General features: G+C 45.0%; 1 protein-coding gene across 1 annotated transcript in view; it reads left to right on the top strand.

Moving 5' to 3' along the window:
* TECTA (tectorin alpha) overlaps positions 1-21,644 on the top strand; it is a 97,223-nt gene that overhangs the window by 10,393 nt on the left and 65,186 nt on the right. The window contains exons 5-9 of the mRNA XM_017865564.1: positions 2,341-2,474; positions 5,891-6,178; positions 11,586-11,723; positions 12,068-12,233; positions 17,280-17,692. Coding sequence (XP_017721053.1) covers positions 2,341-2,474; positions 5,891-6,178; positions 11,586-11,723; positions 12,068-12,233; positions 17,280-17,692 — 1,139 coding nt within the window. The remainder of the gene's footprint in view (positions 1-2,340; positions 2,475-5,890; positions 6,179-11,585; positions 11,724-12,067; positions 12,234-17,279; positions 17,693-21,644) is intronic.

The raw sequence follows: 21,644 nt of genomic DNA on the forward strand, positions 1-21,644 counted from the left end.
TTAAACCACAGTGTGAAACCCCATGAGAATGAAAGAGGGCCCGTGACTTCAACCTCCTACCCCAGCTCCAAGAAAGTACATTTTATTTGGTGGAAAAAAAAATCCTGGAAACATAGCTATGTTTATTGTGAAAATCTCGGCTTAGGGCAAGCATGGATAGGGATATTCTTTCTTTTAGCAACTCTGATGTTATTGATAGGCCATGCTGCTAACAGTTATATATATATTTTAATAATAATGGCTTCTGAGGTGTTAATTACTGTGGTTTAAACCTATGCCCTTGTATTTAGCACCCTCTTTTTCATTTGACAAGTATTATTTACCATATTAGATATTCTTATGGTTTGTATCCTTCTTAAAATTAAAAATATTTAACTGCCCATTCTTTCCTATTCAAAATTGTGAACTAATTAGGATCACCCGCAAAGAGAAGAATCTTGCAAACTGCCTCATCTTTGCAGCAGAAGAGGAAGTTAGGGTCATTCTCCCTGGCCATGGTTTTCTGTCTCCTCCAAGGGATATTATGGGTTTTCCATTCCCTAGGCAGATTGGCCAATCAATGCAGCCCAAAATACCAATTAATCTTTCCAAAAAATGATGATAATTCAGTGTGAATTTAAGCCCTCATTCATACTTGGGCACGACTCCTAAAAAGTTCCCCATGAAGGATAAATCCATGCCAGGACACAATTTGTTACTGTTAACTTGAGAAATAAGTACCTGTGTATAATACTGTAGTAGCAATTATAAAGATTTTTTTTTTTAATTCGTACCTTCTAGGAATTTTTAATTTGTTACTATTGTGTAAACAGAAATGTTAGAAGACCCCTTTTCACCTGCTGGTTGTAAATTAAATACAGCTCATGGGCCCAGAGCGCCTATGATCTGACACAGCGCCTCCTACAGGCTCAAGTTTGGGCGGCTTCTCAGCAACTTCTGGGGTTTGGACGATGCATATACACTAATGACCAGATTCGTTTCCCTGCTTTCCTCAGATGTCAGCCCCTGGAAAGAAATTAGCCCTCCGTTGAAGCAGAACTCCTCTTGCTCCCTGCTTCAGAACTGGAGAGCTGGCTCTTGGCCTGGTGCAAGAGGCCTGCTTTCTGGCCCCTTTGCACTCTCTTTTACATGAGCTGTTGTCTGTTCACTAAAAGCCTCCCAAAGGAGCAAAGACGGTCCTTGGCTGGTTGCTCCCCAGCCTATTGCGTCCATCAGCACAGAGCAGGGACTTTCCCGAGGAGAAGGCCCGACATGAGAATGGGGGCGTCGGCATCTCATGGCAGCAAGCAGGTACCTCAAGAAGTGTGGCTGATGCCCAGAATGGACTTGCCGCTGCCCCCGAGAATGAGAAATTTAAAAAAAGGACAAAAGGGAGAAAATGATAGTGTCCTATTGTCTTATATTCATTCAGGGAAGAAAGGACAGAGGCAGAGAAAAGTAACACCCAAAATGTAGATTATTTCACAGATACTATTGGACTTGATCCTCAGTGATGCAGACCCTAGGGAACTTGTCTCATTTCTCCCACAAAACTGAGCCACACCTTGCAACAGTATGGACGGGAAACCTGGGAGCAGCAAGCCGGGGCTGCCAGGAGAGGGGGTAACCCTGTCACGGCGGGGTGCAGTGTGTGTTTGTGTGATGGCTCTCCCGTGACCAGGAGGACCAGTCAGAGCCCTGCAATTCCTCTCCAAAGAGTTCTCAAGGACCCAACCCCCTGATCCCGGAGGATCTCGTGTTTGTCTTTTGTAAAAAGGATTTGGGCAAAGAGCCTCTTGCAGGGCCAGCCCTCAATCAAGGTCATTCATGGGCCAATTACTACAAATCCTCTCCTCCCACTTTCGTCCCAGTTCCCACTGTTGTTTATTTCCTTCTGGGATCTGGGATTATCTCCAATTGTGCGGCAAGAGGGAGGGAACTCCTTTCAGGAAAAGACGTGATAGTGGAATTCTTGAGCTAGAAAGGGAGCTTCAAAACTGTGGCCATGCCAGACCTAGAGGCTGCCTCTCAGTACCCAGAGAGCTCAAGGTTCCAGGGAAATTTCACAAATTTCCAGCCAGTTGTAACCATAGATATCACCAAGATGCATGAAAGTGCACGAACGTGCACAAAGCGCTTTCTCCTATGGAGAAACATTATCATTCCCGTTCTCCCCTTTCCCAGAGGCAGAAGATACTGCACTGTGTATGGCCTAGGTTTAGGATGAATGAGAAGGCAGTGTGACTTGTGTTCAGCTTGCAAGCCTTACTGAAAGAAACTGGCTTCAGTAAGTAGGAGGGATGTAGCTTGCCAAACGGAAGAGGGAGCTGCCATCTATCTAACCATCATCTCTCTTGACAGCTCAGCCCAGGGAGCTCATGTATCCATTTTGGCAGAATGACACCAAAACCCCTAAAGTAGACGATGGAAGCTCATCTGAGATTAAGTTGGCCATCCCAGTTTTCTTCTTTGGCGTTCCTTACCGCACTGTCTATGTAAGTGGAGAAGCAGCCCAGCTGTTGCTCTCTGGCTCTCCCTTTTGTTTGTCATTAAGAAAAGCATTTTAAGTATCCTCTTCCAGAGCTCTGAGAAGGGAGGATTTATTGGCAGCCAAAACGACAAGTTCTGAGATTTCATGAGCTGATAGGTTTTATGATTAAGAAAGTCAAAGGTATATTTAATGGCTAATGTTCATAATGGAGGAGTATACAGGGTAATAAATTGCTTTTGTGGGTGATTAAACATAGAAGTGAAGCAGAAGCCCCAATGCCATGAACATTATTTCTGCTACTCAATGAGATAAAAAGATACAATGAACCACAGTAGGAGCAATATCATTTTTCTTTCCCTTCTGGGGGTATGAAAAGTTTAGGCATCTGCTGTTCTTGGGCTTCCTACCAATTTGAAGCAGAGTCAGAACACAGTAGAGGGGTAATCAACTATTATATCAAAGTTGTTTGCAGAATTGGCCACCCTCAATATGGGTCTGTAGATAGGCCAGAGGATCCCATCGCCCAACCCTGAGAGCATAGAACACCACATTCTAAGACGCCATGATGCCTCAAATGAAGTTGCTCGTACTGTAGTATACGTCTCTGTATGAGACGTTCTCCATCTCGTCGCACACCTCGCGCACTAAGAAATGGTCCCATTTGTGATCAGGGCTCTTCTAGGCACCTGTGTTCTCAGGTTCTTGTTTTTGTTTTTTTGGATCATTGGGTTTGCTGCTAGTGAAACGGTTGCACATGAAGAGGAAGACTCAGAGCAACCAAGCCTGCCTTTATTGTTGGCCTTAAAGAGCTGGGTGAGGGATTATACCACATCCCTGGAGGGAGAATGCAACCCTAAGCATGTCCACCTCTGGCCATCTCTACCTCTGGGACCTCTCTCTTCCCAACTTTTGATTTATGGCCCCAGGATGATTCCCGCTAGAAAAGAGTTCCCTGTTCCATTACCTAACTGGTGGTCCCTGAACCTGCAGAGGCAGGGTCGCACAGGCACTCATTAGCAATGTCATTTCTCGGGCCCCACCCCACACCTACTGAGTCAGAAACTCTGGGAGGAGGAGCCAGTAATCTGTGTTTTCATGAGTCCTCCAAGTGGTTCTGATGCCCACAAAAGTTTGAGAACCACTGATCTCAACCATAGGATATAATCAAGACACATATGAGTCATCACCAGCTTCCTCTGCCAGTCTGTGTGTTTTAATTACACCTATTGTTCCCTAGCAAACACTTCACTCTGACATCCTGAAACGACTTTTATTCTCTACTCACGACAGGGCCTCCCTAGTCTGCAATAGCTGGTTTTAAGTTTTGGGATGTGTTGACCTGATTTTGGCAATAAGGGAGTGAGGACTTCCGTACTGGAAGCCCAGTTAAGCTAGTTTTACTTCTCTGTTGCACTGTGTGATATGGAGTCTGAAGAATTTTTTCTTGCCCTTGCAACAGGAGGGTCCTTAACCTGAGGCAGACTTATTTGAGGATACATTGTTCCTTGCGTTTCCAACACTTTGAGTAGTGCAGTTTTCTTCAAGCTTCTAGGATGTTCCCTATTACTGGAAGACAACAGACTCTTAATGTCTCTTCGAAACCCAAAGCCTTACTTCCAAACATGTAGACCTACCCTTGGCCCAGGCCTTGATAACTTGCCTCTGGGATCTGGGCCACTGTTAATGTCCGTAATGTTACTGGTTAACAGGAAATTAACATACGATTGGAGTGTATAGGAAAATTATCTCCAGGTTTTCTATATCCAAGAATTGCAGTTTCACTACAGGCACCTCTGCTGCTGAAGCCATGTAAGCCACGGAGTTAAATCAGTTTATCTACCAATGTACAGAGCTAAAGATTCAGGCAGAGGTTAAATTGTTTATAGGTCCCTTGTAAACTGAGGATGTATCTTGGCTTGTGATTTCCAGTAAGGTTTCCTATTTAATTGGTTTACTAAGCCATTTACGGATCATGAAGAAATCACCATAAGATAGTCATTTATATAAACAACGTAGTCATGCCTCAATTTTTATGCAGCGATTGTACCAAGACACTATCACACCACACGAGCTGGAATGGAACTGGGCATCTGTAGGTCTTAACCTTGTCCTTGCTCTGAGCACAGGAGTGGTTGTGACATCAGTGGAGGTCTTTTAAATGTCTCACCCAAAGCAGAATATTGTTCGTCGGAGACTGGAGTTGGACGGAGTGTTTGATTTCTCTTTCTCTGACACTCCTCTTTCGTCACAAAATAGGGAGCAAGGCCTAACATAGAGCACCTCAATTTTCAAATTTCACTTTACTTCCATGCTTATTTATTTTTCCTGCTTATTTTGTATTAGTGACCCTGAGAATCTATCTTTAGTACCCATGTTAATCCCTGTCTGGCCCAGCACACACACACACACGCCACCCCCAGTACACACACACACACACACACACACACTCCCAGGACATACACATACACACCCCAATATACATACAAACCACCCTCAGTACACACACGTACACACCCTCCCTAGTATACACACACACACACACACCATGCCCAGTACACACATATACATCCCACCTCAGTAAGCACACACAACCCACTCCCAGTATATACATATATACACACCCACTCCAGTATGCACACACTGTCCACCCCAGTACACACACACACACACTCCAATATGCACACACACACACATCACCCCCAGTACACACATATATGTCCCACCTCAGTAAGCACACATGCACACCACCCCCAGTACACACACACACACCCCAACCTAGTATACACACGCCCCACCCCAGTACACAAACACACACATACACATCCTAGTATACACACACACCCCATCCCCAGTACACACACACACACTCCCCACCCCAGAATACACACACAAAGCCCACTCCAGTACACACACATGCTCTAGTATTCACACACACCTCACCCCAATACACACATACCCCCACTCCAGTACACACACTCTTACACACCTGACCGCAGTACATACACACACACCCATCCCCAGAACACACACACCCATACACCTCATCCCAGTACACACACACCCTGCAGTACACACACATGCACATCTCACCTGCAGTACACATGTACACACATGCACAAGCACAACTCAGGAGCATTTGATAAGCGTAATAGAGACAGGATAGGGAACATGAAAATGAGACTGATTATTAATCAGAAATGAAGCTGGTTACAAATCGAATGTGAAAGAAAACCAATGAGTTTGTCTGGAAGTAAACAAACCTCTTAGTTTGAGCAATGGAAGCCGGCGTTTGGGGGTTCTAATTCAGTAGTTTAAAAGTTGTTTTCATTCATACAATTAGGCGAATGTCTGTCTTGGTCTGTGACTCTGAAGTTGTTATGGTTTCAGATCCACTGTGCAAAACCTCTCTTATTTTCGTAGGTCAATAACAATGGAGTTGTTTCCTTCAACGTGCTAGTGAGCCAGTTCACGCCGGAATCCTTTCCCCTGACGGATGGGAGGGCCTTCATCGCCCCATTTTGGGCAGATGTGCACAATGGAATTCGAGGCGAGATCTATTACAGAGAGACCATGGACCCTGTCATCTTGAAAAGAGCCACCAAGGACATCAGGAAGTACTTCAAAGACATGGCAACCTTCTCTGCCACTTGGGTTTTCATTGTGACGTGGGAGGAAGTCACGTTTTATGGAGGCAGCAGCACCACACCTGTAATAATTCAAATTTTCTGCTTTCCACTTCATAACCTGACATCTAATTCTTGTCCATCTTCACTACCGTGAAGGAGTCTAATTATTAGAGCTAAGGAGTGTCAGTTCCCTTGAGTTAAACTAATGAGTCTTGCTACCCACTTTGCAGGAAACAGAGGGAACTATCACAGCTAACCAGCCCAGTCAGCTGTAATATTTCAGAAGATATGTCCCCCCATCACAAATCATTACTGATGCCTAAAAAAACCCTCAAGAACTTTCCCGCTGTAAGTGACATTCCTGTTTTGCAGGAGAGTGATTGAGGCACGGAGACCCATTCCAGGCCACATGCTTAGGAGCCCATCTAGGGACCCAAAGGTCCTTTTCTCTTGCCAGAGGTACAAATGCCTCCCTCCATCCCTAATTTCCTCCCTCTCTCCCCGGTAAAATTTGGTTGGAAGAGAAAAATAGCGTCCCAAGTTTGGGCCCAAATGAACTGGCTCATTATGTTGTGACTTTTATTGTGACCAGGGCTGAAATTATTCATACTTGATGTTAACTAGAGTGGGCAGTGAAAGTGTTTCATGAATAAAATTTCAATATCTGCTCTGAAATCCCAAATGAGCAGTCAAATAAAAGTCAAATAAGAAAGATTATCACTGGCATTATCACTGGCAGAGATAATCAGCTTTCTACATAAAGGGACAGAATGCAGTTTTCACAAAAGCCTGCAGCTTGTTTGGGTGACTTTGCCAGTGGAGAGTTTTGAAGTAGTAGACACATCTTCAACTGTATAATTTCTAGTAAGCAAAGACAACTCAAAAAATCTGCCCCCCACTTACTCAGGATTATTTCCAATTCCATCTGTTTTCCAGTTTCCTTGGCAATGAGTCAGTTGTTTAGGGGTGGAACAAAACCGACTGAGTTAGGGAGAGGTGAAAAAGTGCTGGGTTTGCAGTTCACAGCTGCGACAGCACGAGCACATTATGTTTTAGCCAGAGCATCAAGAAGCACTTTATCGTTAAGAGGTTCTGTAGAACAGAAAGACACAAGTTTAANTACACAAAGCCCACTCCAGTACACACACATGCTCTATTATTCACGCACACCTCAACCCAATAGACACATACCCCCACTCCAGTACACACACTCTTACACACCTGACCGCAGTACATACACACACACCCATCCCCAGAACACACACACCCATACACCTCATCCCAGTACACACACACCCTGCAGTACACACACATGCACATCTCACCTGCAGTACACATGTACACACATGCACAAGCACAACTCAGGAGCATTTGATAAGCGTAATAGAGACAGGATAGGGAACATGAAAATGAGACTGATTATTAATCAGAAATGAAGCTGGTTACAAATCGAATGTGAAAGAAAACCAATGAGTTTGTCTGGAAGTAAACAAACCTCTTAGTTTGAGCAATGGAAGCCGGCGTTTGGGGTTCTAATTCAGTAGTTTAAAAGTTGTTTTCATTCATACAATTAGGCGAATGTCTGTCTTGGTCTGTGACTCTGAAGTTGTTATGGTTTCAGATCCACTGTGCAAAACCTCTCTTATTTTCGTAGGTCAATAACAATGGAGTTGTTTCCTTCAACGTGCTAGTGAGCCAGTTCACGCCGGAATCCTTTCCCCTGACGGATGGGAGGGCCTTCATCGCCCCATTTTGGGCAGATGTGCACAATGGAATTCGAGGCGAGATCTATTACAGAGAGACCATGGACCCTGTCATCTTGAAAAGAGCCACCAAGGACATCAGGAAGTACTTCAAAGACATGGCAACCTTCTCTGCCACTTGGGTTTTCATTGTGACGTGGGAGGAAGTCACGTTTTATGGAGGCAGCAGCACCACACCTGTAATAATTCAAATTTTCTGCTTTCCACTTCATAACCTGACATCTAATTCTTGTCCATCTTCACTACCGTGAAGGAGTCTAATTATTAGAGCTAAGGAGTGTCAGTTCCCTTGAGTTAAACTAATGAGTCTTGCTACCCACTTTGCAGGAAACAGAGGGAACTATCACAGCTAACCAGCCCAGTCAGCTGTAATATTTCAGAAGATATGTCCCCCCATCACAAATCATTACTGATGCCTAAAAAAACCCTCAAGAACTTTCCCGCTGTAAGTGACATTCCTGTTTTGCAGGAGAGTGATTGAGGCACGGAGACCCATTCCAGGCCACATGCTTAGGAGCCCATCTAGGGACCCAAAGGTCCTTTTCTCTTGCCAGAGGTACAAATGCCTCCCTCCATCCCTAATTTCCTCCCTCTCTCCCCGGTAAAATTTGGTTGGAAGAGAAAATAGCGTCCCAAGTTTGGGCCCAAATGAACTGGCTCATTATGTTGTGACTTTTATTGTGACCAGGGCTGAAATTATTCATACTTGATGTTAACTAGAGTGGGCAGTGAAAGTGTTTCATGAATAAAATTTCAATATCTGCTCTGAAATCCCAAATGAGCAGTCAAATAAAAGTCAAATAAGAAAGATTATCACTGGCATTATCACTGGCAGAGATAATCAGCTTTCTACATAAAGGGACAGAATGCAGTTTTCACAAAAGCCTGCAGCTTGTTTGGGTGACTTTGCCAGTGGAGAGTTTTGAAGTAGTAGACACATCTTCAACTGTATAATTTCTAGTAAGCAAAGACAACTCAAAAAATCTGCCCCCCACTTACTCAGGATTATTTCCAATTCCATCTGTTTTCCAGTTTCCTTGGCAATGAGTCAGTTGTTTAGGGGTGGAACAAAACCGACTGAGTTAGGGAGAGGTGAAAAGTGCTGGGTTTGCAGTTCACAGCTGCGACAGCACGAGCACATTATGTTTTAGCCAGAGCATCAAGAAGCACTTTATCGTTAAGAGGTTCTGTAGAACAGAAAGACACAAGTTTAAACAGCGGATGCATTGGCTAGAAATAACCTCTAAGGAAGCATACATTTCCCTCTGTCACGTTGTGGATCGCGAACGACTCCTCGGGTGATGTTTTATATCCTTTAAGCCTCATATCTTACAGTGTTAGAATGCAGGATGCCAGCAATCGATAAATCTTAGTGGCATGGGGTGGGGGGAAGAAGTGCCCATCAAATGCTGACCACCAGTTTTTCAAAAAAAATCTTCCATTGGCAATAAAAATGGCAAGATAATTTAGATACTTTCTGGCTTGTACTTTGGAGTAAATTTCTGAACTAGGTGAGAACTCTTTCTATGAGGATGAATGAGGTAACCTCTAAGTGCTTTGAGCTCTTTGGAGAAAAAAAGATGGTGTAGTTCTCTGGAGCTGCGAAAGTGTCCATCCATCCCCATCTTTGAAATTGGCCTCACCTCTTTCATCCTGTTATTCCACATTTTCCCTTCCGTATAGAAACACATTTCACAGGCCAGCTAAACACTGGGCTTGAGAGGTCTTTTACAGGCAAAAATTCTCATGTGAGGCCAACAGAAGGGAAGGAAAGGGGAGTGTTTGCTTCGAGGAAGGAAAACTAGTATTTATTGAGGGCTTACTATGTGTCTGGTGCTGAAGGCTACTTTTGCATATCATTTAACCCTCCCTAAAATGTTCCCACACAAGTACTGTCTCCAATTTCAAGGGAAGGCAACAGGCCCAGAGAAGCCAAGTATCTCGTTCAAGTGGCAAGAAAAAGGATAGGATTCATATCTCCTAGGAGACACAGCAGGGGTTCAAACCAAAGTTCTCCAACTCCAAATCCCAGACTCTTCTTTCTTCAGCTGCCTCCTCCGGGTATGGCTGAAGTCCTCAGAAGCAAAAAAGGGTTTTTTTATCCAGAAGAGTCTTAGAATGAATGTTGAAGAATTGTGTAGTGTAGGAATGTGTGAGGTGCGTGCTGGTGGCGGTCAGCCTGTGGGGCGTCACTGGGACGGCTGGTTGGTTTAGAGGTGGCTGCAGGGGTTGGAAATGGATTGCTCTTGAGACCTGCTTGGACCAGATATTTCCAGCTTCGCTGTGGGAGAAGGAATTCCCTTCTGAAGGAGAATCCTGGTCTGAAGGAGGCTGTAGCTTTAGTCCTTGTGTGACCTTGACTTCGCACCTGTCCCTTGACAAAGAGCCTGCTGGTGACCTTACAGCAATCTTGAACCTACTGCTCACTCATCTGTGTCCCACTTTCCTCTTCTGTCGAATGGGGCCAGAGACTGAAGGCATATACCTGAGCAAGTCTATCACAAACGCCATCAGCTGTGGCCAGCACAGAGCGTGGGAAGAAAAGTTCTGTACAAAAAGGGCTCTTCTTACTCGTAGCTTGCCTCCCTTTCTGGGATCATCTAGAATGGGGAGATTTGGGGCTTCCAAGATCCTCTACCCCAGTTTGATTACACAGGATAAGGATTTGTGTCTTCCTCTGCATCGGACAAATTGTTAACCGGGACAGTGTCAGGCAGCAGGGAAAAGTGCTAGGTTTGAATAGAAAAAGGTCAATGCAGCCTCTCCTTTTAACTCTATTTCTATTAAATTTTTTGAAAACATGTGACAAGGGGTAAGGATTAGCAAGCGGAAAATATAAAGGACAGGGTTTGCTACAGTTTATTTCTGAAAACCGTTTACAAGTTTCATATGAATTTAAATAACATCTCTATCCTAAAAAGTTTAAAATGAAGACAGCATGGAATGGCAGTGCTCTGAGAGATGGACTGGGAATCTGGCGCAAATCCCGTTTTCTGTTGCTGGGTCACTGTGAAATTTCCAGTAACTCATTTCCCAGAGTGCCTAGTTTTCTTAGCTATAAGATATGCGTGGGCCAATACGATCTTAGCATTGGTCTGGGGTACAGATGAATGTTGACGATTTTGCAGAAATAAAGTGATGTGCAAATGCTCAATCAGAGGAGTAATTTCTCTCCACAAAGTGCTTTTTAAAAATCACTTTCTCACTTTCATTTTTAAAAAGGGAGACATCTCATCAAGATTAATGTTGTTTTCTGGGAAGGGAGAGAGCACAATCCACATGGCCACTTTAATCACAGGGACTGGTATCTGCTCCCTCTTCCAACCCACTCTGCAAGGGGAATGGGTGCTTTCATCCTGGTCCCCAGCCGAGTCTTTTCTGTAGTTTATTCTCATGCTGCCATCTATAGGTGCTTTCACATTATCACACGCTTAGCCGGGCCTCTGAATTTTCTGTCTGGTAGAAGTCAGAGATGTAAGCGGACGCTGAGTCAGACTCCGGGTTTATCTCAGGCAATTTCTCTTTTAGATGCACAATCCCACACGTCTTGCTTTTCCTACCGGAGGCGAGAACAAATTCAGAGAGGAGTCAGAGCTGGAGGGCCTGGCTGCAGAGCAGCTCTGAGCTGCCTGTGGGTAGGGAGGGCACAGGGTGAGGGGAGGACCTCCCTGGGGCAGGACCTCCTGGGGAGTGCAAGTCATGAGACTGCGCATTCCCATCCTATAGGTGAACACCTTCCAGGCCGTCCTGGTGTCCGATGGCTCCTACACGTTCACCCTCTTCAATTATTACGAGATCAACTGGACCACAGGGACGGCTAGTGGCGGTGACCCCCTGACGGGTCTTGGTGGAGTGATGGCACAGGTAGGTGACTCTCCACTTCATCCCCCGCGTGTTTCCATCACTGCACTCTCTGCTTCTGTGGCTCAGCATTCTGGAGGGAATCCTGCCACCAGCTTTTAACTAGAGACGCACGTCTGATCTTGCAGGTGGACTATGAGGCTAGTCCTGCCCATGTTTGGCACCCTGATTCGGCTATGAAATAAACTAGGCAGTCCTTTCTCACCTGGAATGCTGGCCCCAATGACTCCAGGAAAAGAGGGCTCTTGATTTTAGAGGTGCTGGGTTCTAAAAATAAGACAGTAGGGCCAGTTAACCCATGGGGGATTTTTGTACTCAAAAATTCTTGTCTTCCTTTTGTGCTGCAGGCAGGATTTAATGGTGGAAACCTCACTAATTTCTTCAGCCTCCCGGGGTCAAGAACGCCCGAGATCGTGAATATCCAGGAGACCACAAACGTCAATGTTCCTGGCCGCTGGGCATTTAAAGTTGACGGAAAGGAAATTGACCCAGCCAATGGCTGCACCTCCAGGGGTAAAGCTTTTCCTCTGTCTATGGCAAGGCAGGGTTTGTTTAGGGTAGATTGACAGGCAAGCTTTTAAGCCATGGGGGCGGACTCATTCCCGAAGCCTTACTCTTTTGACATCTCTCAGCTGGGTAATGGAGATCAAGGTAATTTTAGCACGCACAGTCATCACATCAGGAGCTAAAACCCTGCATTTGCTACCTCGCAGCTTTGGAAGTCCTTTTCTGGGGTGTGCACACGGCTCTCAGTTCTGAATAACTCCGAAATGGACTAGGATCTTGAGTGATTTCTCAGCCAGAGGGACAGAAGGGAACCCTCCTGTTTAACATTATTTTCGTTGTTGTTGTTGCCATTTCCTCCCCCTGCCATTTACGTTTTTCTTCTCATCCTTATTCTCACTCTGCCATCTGCACTTTGTAGATCCACAGGAGTGGGTGCAGTTGGAGTATTGCCAAGTTCCTATGAGGGTAAATCAGTACTTCCTAGAATGATTAGAAAAAAAAGAAACAAAAAGTAGTGTAAGTCTTTACGGTAACTTCTAAAATCTTCCCAGCATCAGCAAAACGTGCAGGAATTTGAGGAGAATCAAAGCTGACTTGAGGTCTCTGTGAACAAGCTGTAGTTGAACCTGGATGGATGTCCTTCACATTGGGTACCTAAAGTTTGGAGCCTTTTCTGAACTATCGAAGCCCTTTAGATGTGCAAACTCGCCGTGCACTTTCAGAGAAACATCCTGGTTTATGAATTCCTGCTTTTATGTGTCCAAAAATATTTAGAAAACAGAATTTCTGATAAAATTTCTACTTCCACGAGTAGAAGCTACAGAAGTTAGAAGCAAGAAATAATGACTCTGTTCATTAGTCCATCCACCCACCCATCCATCCATCTACCCNTCCGGGCACCTGCATTTGCTGTTCCATTTGCCTGGAATACTCTTCCTGCATATCTTCCCAGGGCTCCCTCTGTCACTTCCGCTTCCGTGGCCACTATGTCTAAAATTACAGCCTTCCCAACACACACACACACACACACACACATGCTTACACACTGACCTACTTCCTTCTTACTTGCTCTGTTCTTCTTAGCATTTAGCACAATTCAACATTTTAGTTTTTATTTATTTTGTTTTCCATCCTTCCAACCCCACTGGAATATAAGCTCCATGAAGAAAGAGATTTTATATGGTTTCATTTTTCCCCCAGCATCTAGATCAGTACTAGGCACCTGGTAACCCTGAGCACATGGTAGCACTCAAGAAATATTTGCTGAACAAATGAAGAAACTTCCTGTAGACCCAAGATATGTGGGTACACCCTTATTATCATAGTGCTTAGACACTTGCATCTGTTTGTTTTCCTCGGTTCCTAGCCATTGAATAGTCTTGACCCAGAGAGACACCATTTTAGAATGGAAGGCACTGCTTGAGAACAAGAGAGATCTCATTTCTCATGATCTCACTGTGCAGGACTCAGGTAATTCCCCCAAACTTCTCTGGACAATTCCTCACTCAATTGTAAATAACAATTATAAAAAAGGAAAACAGCTATCACCTTGAGCACTTATTAATAAATCAGACACTCTGCTAATTACCTCCTGATGTTCCTGCAGGAAGCTCAGGAGGTGAATACTGTCATTATGTTATTTTACAGATAAGGAAATGAATTCTCAAAGACAGTAAGTCCTTTACCCAAGAGCCACAGCAGAGCAGCAACACAGCTGGGGCTTAGACCAAGGCAGTCACATCCCAGTGTCCATACAATTGTTACCAGACAATGTGACGTCCCTGGGAAAGGGGTCATTTGGGCTAATGCCCTTTTCAGCTCTAAGAATTTCTCTCTGCCCAACTGTTCAGCTACCAACCCATCCATCCTCCTATCCACCCACCCATCCACCCACCCATCCATCCATCTACCCACCCACCCATTCACCCATCCATCCATTCATCCATCCACCCATTCACCCACCCATCCATCCACCTACCCACCCATCCACCTACTTACCCATCCACCAACCCATCCATCAAGTCATCCAGCCATTCAGCAAGCCATTGCATCTTTCTGAAAAACATTTTAAGAGCTCCATTGAAATGCCAGCCACTCTGTGAGGTGCTGGAGATAAAGCTGCTCTAGCTGCCCATGACATTACTATGGTAGAGGAGACAGAGCCATGGGAACAATGATGACACAGCATAAGACATATTATGATAGACACGTGTTTAGGGTACTGTGGAAACACAAAGGAAGACCATGGGAAATGTTTCCAGACCTCTAAGGAAGTTTTGGATAGGAATGAGGAGGTGCCCTTACCCCCTCAGATAGAAGCTTGGACTGCTGCTTGTCTTGACAGCCCTGGGAGGTCTCAGGGTTCTTTCTTGGCTCAGCTTCAATTTGTTGTTGTTGTTATTGTTTGTTTAGGAGACAGGGTCTCTCTCTGTCACCCAGGCTGGCTAGAGAACAGTGTCATGATCATAGCTCACTGTAACTTTGAACTCCAAACACCTGGGCTCAAGTGATCCTCCCACCTCAGTCTCCTGAGTAGCTGGGACTGCAGGAACCACCACCATGCTTAGCTAATTTTTTATTTTTTGTAGAGACAGGGTCTCAGCATGTTGCCCAGGCTGGTCTTGAACTCCTGGCCTCAAGCCATCATCCCATCTCAGCCTTCCAAAGCACTGGGATTAAAGATGTGAGCCACTGCACCTGGGCTCAATGTGTTTAATATACAGAAAAGCCACATTCACACAGTCTGACACACCTGTGCCCTCTGCCCCATTCCCTGTGCTGTGATTAGTGCCTCTGCTCTAAGGTAGGTCATGTGTGAAGATGGCCTGCCTAGGCTCTTGCCTCTGTGGACTTTGTAAAATCCCCCATGTTCAAAATAACAAATAAATGTTTTGCAGCTAAGCTGGTATTAACTGGATAGGAAATAATCTAGTTCCAGAGTTCATTAGGATTTGAGATTGTACCCTCCTCCCCTACAGAGTATAAATACAGCATCACTTAAGGTCTGTGAGAGATACCAACTCAATACCACATTCTGTCCCTCCCTTGTACAGCCTGGACCAAGGGCCTGAGAAGTTGCAGACTCTTACCCAAATACCTCTTTCCTTTGTCCAGGCATCACAGAGATGACTGGCTATGGCCATACAACATGAGTGCCCAGTGACAGCCTCTTACCTGAGTCCTGGGAATGAAATGCTGTGATAATAGAAAACATTGGCTTGCAGAGCTGTGGAGTTGGTCAGATGCCAGCTGTGTACACTGTCTCCACTTTGACTTCATTCTTTTCCTCCTGAGTTATAGGTTTGGGTTTCATATCCAGGACGAATTCAATATCTTTATATAGACTGCTATGCATTTTTATGTGCCTCTGGACATATATCAATCTAATGAGATTGGGATTTGGCCTGGGGTATAGCAGGGGAAGTGTTCCATAGAGCTGGTTTATTATATCATCATTCCACAAACAAAATTATCTCAAAGAGTCTACCTTTTGGTCCAAACCCCCTCTATTCAAAGGCATTTTCCTCTCGTTTATTGAAAGCCTGAAAAAGCAGGGCCTGGAAATGATGCTGAGTGGAAGCTGTCACAATACATACAGCGCTGAACTGGTGCCAAGGAGTGCTGAGGATTGAGGACCTGTTTTCAGGGCTGATGCACATGACCTATTGGGAATGTGACTAAATCTATTCTCTCATTTTTCAACCCTATTCTCAACAGGTATAAAATAGAATTGCCTGTTGAAACGTCATTGTTCCTGTTGGGCAGATAGAGCCAAGACTGTTACCGATGCACCCGCACCCCCGACTGGGGTTAACCTTGCAGCCTTGTGCTATTCACTCCATAGTCAGTTTTATAAAAACTCGAGATGTTATTTACATTTCTTAATGCTGTGTCTTTGATACTTGCCTTTTCAGACACTCTTATTTTACAAGTGCTTCTACTTCTATCAACCTGTGTCAACTTTTTTATAGCATCACTGTTCCCTGTGAGACAAGGATGAGAAATAGCAGTATCCACATTTTACAGGTTAGGAAAACAGACAGGTGGAAGTTGAGTGAGTAGTCTTGGAAATTGATAGCAGATTTGTAACTGCTGCCCAGTTCTCTTGACCCCAACCCCCCAGCAAGGACTAGATCATAGCTCCCAGCCCAGAAATCTTTCTATTTCAATTAAAGGTTGATGTTAGCAACCAGAAAATTTCGAAGTTTTTTGGTGGGGAGGTCATTTATTTATGGAAATGATTTTAAAGGGTATACTTCTACCAAAGACAAAAGTGTTTTTAAAATTATCACATCCCTTCAAACCATTCCCCTCCCCTTTCCTCATTCTCTTCCTGACCTAGAATTTGTCAAGAAGATCTGTCCAGTGCATAGACAGAGAGGAGTCCTGGACTTGGACAGGGCCCTAGAGTGGGAAAGAAGACAATTTGTGTAGGTGTAAATCCTGCCTAAGCAGCATCTGCAGGATTCATGAGCCTTTAAACATGCCAAGAAAGTGGTCAGCGCTTTCCAGAATCTTCCCAGGGAGCTTGGGATTTATACTCATACATCTGACTCCTGATTAGTGCTATTGACCTTTTCCAGCACATACTGGGCCCCCAACAAATGTCTGTTAAATGAATGAACAAATTAGCAAACAAACAATGAGTGTTGCTGAGTAACCTGGGTAAACTGGCTCTTCTTTCGGAAGAAAAGGCAGGAAATGACTTCCAAGTGTCATACCCTTTTCCATGGATTAATGATAATGTGGTTTTCCTTGAATGTGAGTTTGCTCACCAGCCATGGAGATAATAATACCAAGAGCTTAGACTGGATTCAGACAGACTCCACTTGGAATCCTGGCTTTACCACGGAGTTGCTGAGTGATCCTGGATGAATTACTCAACTTCTCTTAAGCCTCAGTTTCCTCATTTGTCAAATGAGGGCGACCATACCTCCCTAACAGGTTCTTACGTGGATTAAATGGTATGATGGAAGTAAAGCTTTTAGCCCAATGCCTGGCACACAGAGTAAATGCTCAGTAAATGTTGGCTGTAATGTCATTATTCCCCAGGACAGTTCCTTCGGCGAGGGGAGGTGTTTTGGGACGACTTGAACTGCACCATCAAGTGCCGCTGTCTGGATTTCAACAATGAGATCTACTGCCAGGAAGCTTCTTGTAGCCCCTACGAGGTGTGCGAACCCAAAGGCAAATTCTTCTACTGCAGCGCTGTGGAAACCAGCACGTGTGTGGTGTTTGGGGAGCCACACTACCACACTTTTGATGGCTTCCTCTTCCACTTCCAAGGCTCCTGTGCCTACTTGCTGGCCCGACAGTGTTTGCAGACTTCCAGCCTCCCTTTCTTCAGTGTGGAGGCCAAGAATGAACACCGCGGGGGTTCAGCCGTCTCCTGGGTGAAGGAGCTCTCAGTGGAGGTGAATGGCTACAAGATTCTCATCCCCAAAGGAAGCTACGGAAAAGTCAAGGTGAGACCCTCTCTGTCCTTCACGGGGAAATGGAGAAGCTGGAGATTCTTCAGCCTAGGGAAGACTTCCCCACATCTACTGGTTCTGCTGTTTGTCTCTCTACAGTGCCAAAGAGATGCACAGCTCCCCCTGCCTTGCAAAATAGCTTGTAAAATACTTTACTGGGCCAAATTTTATGTGTACAAGAGCTATCCTAAGCTCTCTCCTCAACATGTCTATCTGCTTTTAAACTTAGAGTACATTTATATTCCTAGTTCCCTCATAAACACTGGTAGACACACACACTCACACATACACACACACACATGCACAGCTCAGAAAAACTGGAAAGAGATAAGTTTCTCATGGTGCTGGCTTGCAATAATTGTAGCCACATAGCCATGCCCTGTGGATGGTGCAAACGCAGTACAAACCCCCAATTCACTACAGCCTTTGATTAACAATCCTTACCCCACCTCAGCCCCAATTCTGTTTGCTCAAGAGCTGCTGCTTCATTTTCAGAGAAACCTCCAAATCGATTGATGTCTCCAGAGACACCACCTGTGCAGGCACCTGGATTGGCTTTGGTGACTTCCTTAGTGAGGCTTCGCTGGGAAAGTCCCATGAAAGCTCTGCCCAGACACCCCTTGAATAGAGTCCCCAATTCCCACCTAGAATAACAGCGAAGAACATGGGTCTCTCCTGGCCAGTTTAGCATATGCAAATAATTCCTGTCACTGTCCACCTGGATTTCAAGCAGGGACATCAACAAAAAAGAGAAAGCAAAGAGCTACTAGCAATTACTCAATTTGTGCAGGCCCCAATTTTCATAATGTTAATCAAGACCTTGTTGCAACCGTGTATTTATTCAAGCTGTAATAACCAAGACCACAAGGGGTTGATTGCTGCAACCCCATGCAATCCTTAATCCCCATGCATGGAGGTCATTACAGAGATTACAAACCAGAACTGATGCCAATGCAGGGATTTCTTTTTTTTTTTTTAAAAATGTGTTGTAGTTTTAATTGATGTAGCACGTCCAACAAAAGGCAGGGCCAGGGAACTAATTCCACTCTTTCTGGCTCTGCCTTTCCCAGGTCTGTGCAGTTTATCAGTCTCATAATGAGGAAAGTGAGCTATTACTGTGGTTGAAATGCCACTGTGCTTGCTATTTGGTTAGTTTCTCTAGGGACAACTCTGTATATCAAATCAAGGCTAAGAGTTCAGATACAGAAGTTTGGAGATTTTCCCTTTTAAATTTATATTGTGCTGTTGAGCACTATACTTATCCTTGTAGATAGATGCTGGCATTTCAAGCTAGAAAAATTTTTCACTAGCTTCCCTCCACTTTCCTGTATTTGGGGATGATGTGTATGATATCAGTAGTTGAAAAATAAAGCTTCATGCTTTATTCCTATTTTGTATTTTGATTACAATTCTTTTTCATTCTCAGTCAGATTTTTTTTTTTTTAGAAGGAAAGGGACACCGTCATTTCTTTCAGGCCCAGCAGCTCTGCTAATTTTGTGTGGCTCTGTTCCATCGTCCAAGCATAGGGCATGGATTCCTCAATTTTCTGTAGCGACAGGGAGATGTGGATGTGAATGTAAATGTTGCAGAAAGAAAAGGTTATGTGACTCCAACTGCAAGCTAACAATGGCTTCCTTTTCCTTTTGCCAAATGGTTTCCAAGTGTCTCTGAATACACCTGCCCTGCTGGGGAGAGTGGCTTGGTGGATGGCAGAGTCCTGACCCAGGGTGATGTGGGGACAGGCAGGGAGAGGGCTGGGAAGCAGGAAGGAGCCTGAGATGCTGGGAGCAGCTGACTTCTTCAGCCACGCTGTGCCAGGCTAGAAATGACCACTAAGATCTGTTCTTCCAAAACACAGACCCCCTCCTCCAGCACTGTCTTCATACGCTGGGATTAGGAGCTGAGTTCTCTACATGGATTTTCCCCCATTGAACTGTTCTCAAATAACAAAATAAACAGTTTAGGATTAGATATACCAGTGGGACCAAAGAAAGCCAGCATAAGTAAAAATCCATCTAGAAGAAGCATCTCCTTCTAGCTAATATCAGTTCTCATCTTTCTTCCCCACATGAACACCAGTAGTTTAGGGTGCTCCAGTGAAAAGGGAACCAAGGCCAAGCAGCCCATGGCGATGAGCAGCTTGAGCTCTGGGGCTGGACCTGTTCAAATCCCTACGCCACCACCGCCAGCTGAGTGGCCTGTTTGAGCTCCGTTTTCTTTGTCTGTGAGACAGGGCCCTCTAGGAGGTAGGGCTCCTGGGCTGTAGCTGGCCCTGGCGGCCTCTCCTCAGCACTGGTATACAGGCAGCAGAGAGAAGTGGAGAGAACCTGGCTTTGGAGCTCGACTAGGAGGAGTCAGGCTTTGTCACTTGCAAGTCACACCAGCCCCGATCCTCAATTTCCTCATCTGTAAAAGGAGAAAATGATAAGGACCTCCTAAGACTGTTATGAGAATTAAATAGAATAGCCACAGGGCAATGTCCAGTACAAAGTCTGGCACACAGTACGTGCTCGGTGCATGCTGGCTCCCTATGACCATTCCCATGGAACTTTCTTTCAGTTCCAAGACCTATGTCTCTGTGACTGCACTTCTCTCTCCTCCACCTGCCCCCACCTACATCCTGGGAGAAGTACTGTGGAAGAGGGAAATGGCCAGAACGCAGGCAGAAGAAAAGCAAGCAAACAGGCGAGGCTTATCAGCTGTCTGCTAACCATAGGTTGAGGACAGGGTCAGAGGAATGAAGCAAGGAATTACACCTGGGGACAAGAGTTCTCTGGGATCTCCTGCTCTAAGCACTGTGGGACACAAGGACAATGACTCTATAGTGAGAGTGAAAGGGGGTGCAATAAATGAACACTTATGCCAGAAAAAAAAGGTATGAACTGGAACATTGCTGACACCCACAGTCACCCAGGTGTCAGGTTAGCCTGAGTGTGACAAGAACAGAGGCAGGGAAACTGGGGTCCTGGGGGTTGTGATGGTGGGGGGACTGTAGAAATATCCAGAGCCAGCCTACCCCATGGCTTCTGCTTTGGGACACAATAAGACTGTGCCCCTTGTTGGTAGGAGCTTAAGTAAGAGCAGAGGAGCCCACTCAGCAGTTGATGTATTTGACATTCATAATTATACCAACATTGGGGAAGATTTCCCCTTCCACTTACCAGAACAGAACAGTGGATCAGTGTTCAGCACTCTTACTAGCTGACCTTCCCAAAATGTGGCTCTTCTCTCCCTTTTCTCTTACAGTAGGAAAAACCATATTGTAGGCAAGGTCAGCTAGTAAGATTTGGCTAACCCTCTACCTAGGAGATAAGAATAAATTAATCAAGTCCTTGGTTTTTCTTTCTACTTCTAGTTCTCTGCAGGATGGTTTATTTCTCAAGCTTATTTTCTTATTTCCTTCCTCCATTGCTATGATCTAAATATCTGTGTCCCCTCAAAATTGATACATTGAAATTCTACCTCCTAAGGCGATGGTATAAGGAGGTGGGATCTTGAGGAGGTGATTAGGTCATGAGGGTGGAGCCCTTATGAATGGGATTAGTGCTCTTAGGAGGCCAGAGGGAGCTCATTTCTTCTTTCACCACATGCGAACACAGCTGGAAGGTACCATTTATGAACCAGAAAGTGGGCTCTCGACAGACAATGAATCTGCTAGCCCCCTGACCTTAGACTTCCCAGCCTCCAGAACTGTGAGAAATAAATTTCAGTTGTTTATAAGCTACCCAGTTTGTGGTATTTTGTTCTAGCAGCCCAAACAGATTAAAACAGAAGATTGGTACCAGGAGTGGGGTGCTACTGTAATAAATACCTAAAAATGTGGTAGCAGTCTGGGCACAGTGGCTCACACCTATAATCCCACCACTTTGGGAGGCCAAGGAGGGCAGATTGCTTGAGCTCAGGAGTTCAAGACCAGCCTGGGCAGCATGGCGAAAGCCTGTCTCT

This window comes from Rhinopithecus bieti, unplaced genomic scaffold (assembly GCF_001698545.2).
Source record: "Rhinopithecus bieti isolate Rb0 unplaced genomic scaffold, ASM169854v2 scaffold_82866, whole genome shotgun sequence".
NCBI classification, from domain to species: Eukaryota; Metazoa; Chordata; class Mammalia; order Primates; family Cercopithecidae; genus Rhinopithecus; species Rhinopithecus bieti.